General features: G+C 35.4%; 1 protein-coding gene across 1 annotated transcript in view; it reads right to left on the bottom strand.

Moving 5' to 3' along the window:
- Window positions 1–7,642, bottom strand: part of CANX (calnexin) — a 17,509-nt gene extending 9,867 nt beyond the window's left edge. Inside the window, 7 exon segments of the mRNA XM_006775385.2 lie at window positions 1,281–1,470; window positions 3,381–3,573; window positions 4,631–4,712; window positions 5,156–5,297; window positions 5,838–5,896; window positions 7,078–7,151; window positions 7,440–7,642. Of these exon segments, the coding sequence (XP_006775448.1) occupies window positions 1,281–1,470; window positions 3,381–3,573; window positions 4,631–4,712; window positions 5,156–5,297; window positions 5,838–5,896; window positions 7,078–7,151; window positions 7,440–7,613 (914 nt within the window). The 5' untranslated portion in view covers window positions 7,614–7,642.
- Window positions 7,643–8,272: the final 630 nt, after the last annotated feature.

The raw sequence follows: 8,272 nt of genomic DNA, 5'->3' as shown, positions 1-8,272 counted from the left end.
AAAAAAAAAAAAAAAAAGAAGTACCAACTTTTGTACAGTTGATGAAAAATGGTACGACTCTAGTTGGTAAGTGAAGACATCATTTTATTCTTGGCCATATGATTATTTTTGAAGTATGCTAGTTTTAAATTGTGTGAGAACCTGAGTTTGTACAACATTCAGCTGACCCTTATAAGCAGAGCATTCACACCCTCTGCTCCAAAATGAAGCAGCTAGATAAGGAATATTACTGAAAGGGCAAGGCTGAGTCCATGTCTAATGTTCACCAAATACACCAGTAAACTTGGCATTTACACTAGTGCAGCATCAAAGTTCAGGAACCCATACCTTAATTTAAGGGAGGAAAAACATCAACTAAAATTTCACTGCTAAGCTTAAGGAGATAGTTTTACAAATGGGAGAACAGTTTTATTATTTCTCTTTACGTATTTTTGACATTTCCAAAAGCCAGTTTTCATTTCTCATCACTCTCATTTTACCCTACACAAAAGGCCACACATACTGCGCTCGCTCCTGCTGCTATGCTTCTACACACAATGTGCTACTTTAATACCATTTTCCATCTTTAGCACTTAGCTAACGCTCATCCCACTTTCAAATCTTAATTTGATTGGCACTGCTCCAAGAAACCACCCTGATTTATACTTGATGCTCTGGTCACCAAGTAACACCTGCTATTAGACCATTCACCATATGCATGCCAACTTCAAATTATCAAGAGATAATGTGAAAACACCATGCATATATTTCTATTATATGTTTTATTGCTAACATTTTATCAACAAGAAAATATACAAAGGGTGGAAATGAGGGCATCAGCAAAGAAGTTCCTTATGGGACATAAAAGCTGAACTGGAGCTGTGTGAGAGCTCATGTCCTTGTGGCTTTGTATTCCACTGCCCAACACAAAGCACGATCTCTTGAGTTTTATTTAAATAGGAAAAATATTATTTTTCAAATTAAAATTTAAAATCTCAGGACTCAAGCTTTCAATGTGAACTCACAGAAGCATGTGAAAGGCCAGGCCAAGAGAACTGAGGTTATGCCATAAAGCAACCATGTCAGCACAAGCAAACACATTGATTACAGCATTTTGTGGTTTATAAAATGGTGACAGGCAATCCAGATGATCTGTATGGCCCCTCTTTCAGCCCCCTTTTGTCTATGTTTATCCTACCATTTGCATTGCATCATAGACTATTAAAATTATCAGATCTAAACATTCATTTGTTCAAGCCACATGGAATACACAAAACACTCCATTGCACTCAAAGGCTCACCAGTCATCTGGTTTGACAGCATCAGGATCTGGTATTTTTGGTCTTTCATCCCAATCCTCAGGTTTCCGGTCTTCTGGGTCCTCAATTTCCCGGGAAGGATTTACAGGAGGAGTCATGTCATTTAGTAGATTTCCACTGTTGACAAGAGTTTGGTCCACTAATATTTCAAAACTATTATCTGGATTCAAGACTAAAAAAAAGAAATTAAATGCAATTTTAAAAAGTTAATTAACCACTCATTCTCAAGCTCTCTTTACATTCCACAAAAGATCATATTTATAACAGAAAACAGAACATGAAGACCTCATGCAACAAAGTCAGAACAAGATCTTGGGGGCCTTGAGCAAGTTAATCCTCTTGTAAATCATAAAAGCTAGTTCCTCAGATTTTTAGGAATTAAAACAGATCATAGATAAAATTTTAAACACCAAAGACTTCATTTACAGACATTAAAAACATCAAAAATCAGCCCTAACCGGTCTGGCTCAGTGGATAGAGCGTCGGCCTGCGGACTCAAGGGTCCCAGGTTCAATTCGGGTCAACGGCATGTACCTTGGTTGCTGGCACATCCCCAGTAGGGAGTGTGCAGGAGGCAGCTGATAGATGTTTCTCTCTCATCGATGTTTCTAACTCTCTATCCCTCTCCCTTCCTCTCTGTAAAAAAATCAATAAGATATATACTTTTTAAATAACATCAAAAATCAAAGAGACAAAAACAAAACAAAACCTAACAACACAAAAACCAAAGGTACATAAACTAATGCAATTGGTCTGACACAAATGGTTACACACCGTTCAATAGGCAAACAAGTTTACTTATTATAACCACCCCTAGTAAAGGTCCATTTCCTCATTTTTTGAGTTGGTATTACCACCATCTATGTTAACAAAATTTCAAATTACAAAAACCTTTTACTTATTAAATCATATGTCTATTCATGGTTGTATTTTTGGGGTCTAATGGGAAATAAAAAACCACAATTTTAAATCCATAAAAGTATCAAGTGTGATTATGCTCAAGCCTGTATCTCACACCTACAAGTCTAATTGGCAACTGACTGGCTCACAGCACATCCAGAATACTATGGAAGACAATGGTGTACTAGGCCGCCTTTCTCAAGGATAATTAAATTAGCACTATTATCAATGATATATAGTCTCCTGGAAAGATTCATGCACTTTTGTGAAGAGATCAAGTATAATACAGGATATTTATCTTTCAATAAAAAATTACATCTGTACTTATTATACACATACATGTATTTATTCACAAATGGTTAATACATACCACAATGTTATTTCAGATAATTCTAAAAATCTTCTTTTTTTTATTTCTATCTTCTGAATTTCTATACTGAATATGTATTACTATTGTTATAAGGAAAAAAGGTTATTGTATTCTTTAAGAAAAGAGGCATGTGTACATGTAAAACTAGGGGAAAAGCTTCATTAAAATAAAAATCCTATCCTAATGTCCAAATGATTAAATTCAATTGTTCAGGTGTTGGGAGTACCCAAGCTAACGTCAACTAAAAGATAATTTGAAAACACCATGCACATATTTCTATTATATGTTTTATTGCTTAACAATTTATCAACAAGAAAATATACAAAGGGTGGAAATGAGGGCATCAGCAAAGAAGCTCCTCCTGAAACATAAAAGCTTATTTTCAAAATGCCTTAAACCCTAATTCTCAATTCAAATTATGAAAGAGAAGCTTATTTTTTTTCTTCCTTTTTTGTCTTGTTTGCTTTTAATATTTTTTTAATTGATTTCAGAGAGGAAGGGAGACGGAGAGATAGAAACATCAATGATGAATAATTGATCCACTGCCTCCTGTACACCCTTTACTGTGGATCGAGCCTGCAACTCGGGGATGACCTCCTGGTTCAAAGGTTGATGCTCAACTACTGAGCCATGCCGGCTGGGCAAGAAGCTCCTTTTTGTGCTGAGACACTGAGTTCATTTCACTTCCAAGATGTTAAGTCAGTAGAGACTCTTATTTGCAGGCTTAGGTCTTCTCTAGATGTACTATCTTTACATTAAATGAATAATAAATCTGTAGTGCCATAAACCCCCAAATTATTGGTTTTTCTTACTTAATGTATAAAGATGTGTTTTCTTATCAGTAAAATAGGTCTTCAGATCTGCATCTGGTCTCTTAGCGTGCTTTTCTTCATATTCACCCGTTTTGGGGTTTTTGTGGCGGAAGATGAAGTGCAATTTATAGTCCTCTCCACATTTATCTGGACCAAACATGATTGTATAAGGAGTCTTGTCATGGAACTGATCCTTCAGAAACAAAAACGGATTTTAAGTAAATCAAAGTATTCAATGCAACTTTTCAAAAATGATATTTCTTTTTATAAAATCCCAAATAAATTAGTTTCACATTAAAAGAAAAGCTGATTCTGTGACAGCATGGATAGACCTAGAAGCCAAGTGACATTAAGTCAGATACAGACGATATCATAATGTCACTTACAGGTGGAACCTAAAGAACAAAAATGAACATAGAAACCGAATCACTGATACAGAAACAAATGAATGGTTGCCAGGTGGGAGGGGGCTTGAGGAGCTGGGTGAAAAAGGGAAAGGGATTAAGTAAAATTGGTAGTTACAAAAACAGCCATAGGCATGTGAAGTACAGCATAGGGAATACAGGCAATAATACTGTAATAAGTACATATGGTGTCAGGTGGGGACTAAACTTATTGGGGGAGTAGGGAATTCACCTCGTAAATCGTAAATGTCTAACCACTATGCTGTATACCTGAAACTAATAAAATAATATTGAATATCAACTGTATTAGAAAAATTTTAAAAAAAGAAAAAAGAAAAGCCGATTGGTTTATGAGGTTCATATAGATACCAGTGAAAAGGAATAACAGAAATTATTAGGAAATTTTACATGAGAACATTATGGAAGTCTTAAAAAACAAAGCAATGTACATATCTAGATAGTTACTGCTTCTTTCATAAAACAAAGAAATACATTTGTTAAAACAAAAATTACACAGAACAGAAGTCAGGAATAAGAACAGTTTTCACATTTCAAATCCTGAAAGATAATTACGGGTGGCTATATAAAGAAATAGGAAGGCCGAAACCGGTTTGGCTCAGTGGATAGAGCGTCGGCTTGCGGACTGAAAGGTCCCAGGTTTGATTCCGGTCAAGGGCATGTACCTGGGTTGCGGGCACATCCCCAGTGGGAGATGTGCAGGAGGCAGCTGATCGATGTTCCTCTCTCATCGATGTTTCTAACTCTCTATCTCTCTCCCTTCCTCTCTGTAAAAAATCAATAAAATATATTTAAAAAAAAAAAAAGAAAGAAATAGGAAGTACTTACCAAGTTTAGTTCCGGGGTTTTGGAAAGCAGCTTCACATAGGCACCACCACATTCTATTCCATTTTGGAAATTAACCTCATACCTAATTTCAGAGAGAAAAGCAGAAAATCATATGGCATTTTGAAATATCAAATTTTTCCCCATCTTGGTCTCATGTTTAATCATAGGTCATATGTTTGTCTTTCAGAAAGATTCCATCTTCTATTGCTTTGAATGGCTTCCCAATCCTCCAAAATTAATAAGTAAAATAAAACAAAAGCTTAATGCAGATTCCCTGTAAATACTTTTTGCAAATTCCAGAAGTTCATTTGCTATTAGGAAAAAGAATAGCCAGTTTCTTTCTAAATAATTTATTGGGCAGGAAAATAACATTACATTACAAGATGCCTTAATGCATTAAAAAATCCCTATTATACCAAATAATAATTCTCATAATTTTTTAATGTAGAGTAATAGTTTTATAAAATTATGTCTTCTGATATCACCCATCCTAGAAAGCTTCTGTCAAAGAAGTGTGTCACTTACTGAACAATGAGAGGCTTGGTATCAAACAGGAAGGGCTTGTTCAGTTTAGCAGAGATAGCATGATGCTTGGCCCGAGACATCAATACAAGTCCTTTGTCCCCTGGAAGTTTTGTTTCCTTCATTTCATCTACCTCCCATTTTCCTACAAAACACACAGAAAAGTTCCACTCCTCAACTGTACCTTTGAAGGTCCTTTAAATGGTAGCAAACAAAACTCAAAGTTGTGCAAATCTATCATACAGACATATTTTAACATATTCCATTTACCTATGAAAGCTGGCCTATAATATTACACACACATATTAGGGTATTTTTTTTAAAACCTGTAGCACATGCTTAAAAAAGACCTGCCATTTCCAACACACAACACCATAGATGCTAAATTCCCTTCCCATTTTATGGTGTAAAACAAACAGGTCTAACCCTTTAAATATAACGGAACACATAAATACAGCAAAATTTGTAAGGAAAAAAAAATCTTAAGATGTGAACATACTCCTTTTAAATAAAATTTTTAAATTTAAATTCCTTATTGTTTAAAATAAAGTATTACATGTCTTCTTTTTCCCTCATTGACCTCTCCCCAGCCGTTCCCACCCCCAGCTTAAACTATTCTTAAGAGAATCACGGAAATGCTTCAAACCTCAATCTGCTATTATATTCAATTCAAATGAACTCTCACCATCATATTTGGCAATTTCATCATCAGTGTCATCTTTCTTGGCTTTGGATAAAATCCACCTGTAATTAAGACAAACCCCCAAATTAAGGTCCAAATAGCAAAAGCAGGATGTAGCCAGCTCTTTCTAGCCTACTTAACCACTCTACTTTTAAGTTGGTGGTCTAGTTTCATTTTTCTTTTTTGCAAGTATCTGTCCAATTTTCCCAACACCATTTATTGAAGATACTGTCTTGACTCCATTGTATGCTCTTGCCTCCTTTGTCAAATATTACTTGAACATAATGGCTTGGATTGATTTCTGGGGTCTCTGTTCTATTCCATCGATCTATATGCCTATTCCTGTGCCAGTACCGGGCTGTTTTGATTATGATGGCTTTATAGTATAACTTGATATCTCACCACTCTACTTTTAAATGTCACATAAGTAGTGATAATATATTGTACTCAATTCACAAACCTGTAAGAAAAAGTATCAAACCCGTCACATAATTCCACTTTTTTTTTTTTAAGACTGAAGAGAAAAAAAAATTTTCCTCAAAGAACAAAATATAGGGTGGAACCCAGCTGACATGGTTCAGTGGTTGAGTATTGACCTATGAACCAGGAGGTCACAATTCGATTCCCGGTTAGGACACATGCCCAGGTTGCGGGCTCGATCCCCAGTGAGGGGCGTGCAGGAGGCAGCTGATCAATGATTCTCTCATCATTGATCTTTCTCTCTTCCTCTCTCTCTTCTTCTCTGAAATCAATATAAATATATTGTAAACTATACAGTATATGTATATGGTGGAGGAGGAGAGAGAAATGGAAGCGATTACCGCATGTTTTAAAAGACTATTTTCCTAGATGGGCGTGAACACTAGAGATATAAAATAGTTATCACAATTTCACTATATAAGATGCTATTCTAAAAGGAATCCACTAGCCCTGACCTGTGTGGCTCAGTTGGTTGGAGCATCGTCCCATACACCAAAAGGTGGTGTGCTTGTTTCCCAGTCAGGGCACATAACTGGGTTGCAGATGTGGTCCTGGTTCAGGGGGAATATAGGAGGCAACCAATTTTTTTCTTCTCTCACTTTGCTGTCTCTCTGTTGCTCTTTTTCTAAAGTCAATAAAAAGCATATCCTCAGTTGAGGAAAATAATATATATATATTATATAAATAAATAAATAAATAAATAAGGAATTCAGTATTCCCCCACTTACATGTTACCTGATTTCCCTCCCTAGGAAACACTTACCCAGACAGAGTTCCTCTGTCAAAGGAATCAGCAAAATACACTTCCCCTGTTGGAACTGGAGCTTTGTAGGTGACCTACAAATATAAAATAAGTGTCAAATATAAAAATAAATTAAGAATTGAAATTTTCAACAACATTCCTTTCTTAGGATTTATTCTCTTGATTTGCTTTTATTTAACCACAAAACTCTCCTATCTTAGCTAGCCCTTGAATTCAATCTATATTATTTGATATCGCAAAGGATGCCAGAGAGATCAGCAAGTACTTTAATAGATTAGCTTTTCCTTTGAAAAATATCCAATCTACCTTCACCCTTTGATTATCTCAAGAGGTAAAACAAAGAATCAAAGACCACTTCAAACCTTTGGAGATGGAGGAGTGCTGGTCTCCGGTTTCGATTTTGAGTCTTCTACCTCTTCAATGACATCATCCAGGTCATCCTCAATATCAATCACGTCATCATCATGGCCCTCATGAGCCTGAATGACAGCAGTTCCAAGGACGAGCAACACACACAGCAACCACTTCTCTTCCATGATCTACATACAACAAGAGTAAAGTAAGTTAAATGTTATCGCCTCCGTTTAAAAATTTTGTCAAGACCAATAACCCCTCCTCTCACTTAAAATAAAGGCTTTCAAATCAGAACTAAAAGGAACTTTATAGTGACTATCTCATTTTACAAATAAAGGAAATAAGCCCATAGAGAGTCAGGGGTTTTCCTAACTAGTTCAAAATATTCAATTTCAAGAATATTTCAAAATAAAACTCAAAAATAAACAATTGTCCTAAAAAACAACAAAAAAATCAATTGTCATATCATGTTGGCTCCACAGAGCTAGAATATTAAAATACAATTTCAAATTAACCTCTTGCATTTGTAAAAAGCTTGACAAATGACAAAAGCCCCTTTTGTATATTAATTTACCAGTACTGATTAAAACATTACAAGGAAGTGGTAACAGAGGAACCAACTAGCCTCACATTAAATACTTAATATAGGTACTGCTGCTATTGTTCAAAGATCAAGGGTAGATACAGTTTTAAATTAGTGTTTGAAGACTAAAGAAAACAAATTAAACCAAATCCCAGCTACTTTTATCTATTATTTTCAAACACTTAAGTGCCTTGTGTATTGTATTATAGTGTCGGTGGGTCCTCTTTCCAAGAACTACAGATCCAAGGACATAAAGAC

The sequence above is a fragment of the Myotis davidii genome, unplaced genomic scaffold, assembly GCF_000327345.1.
Source record: "Myotis davidii unplaced genomic scaffold, ASM32734v1 scaffold648, whole genome shotgun sequence".
NCBI classification, from domain to species: Eukaryota; Metazoa; Chordata; class Mammalia; order Chiroptera; family Vespertilionidae; genus Myotis; species Myotis davidii.
Note: the sequence above shows the minus strand (reverse complement) of the source record. Positions and strands in the feature narration are given on the sequence as shown.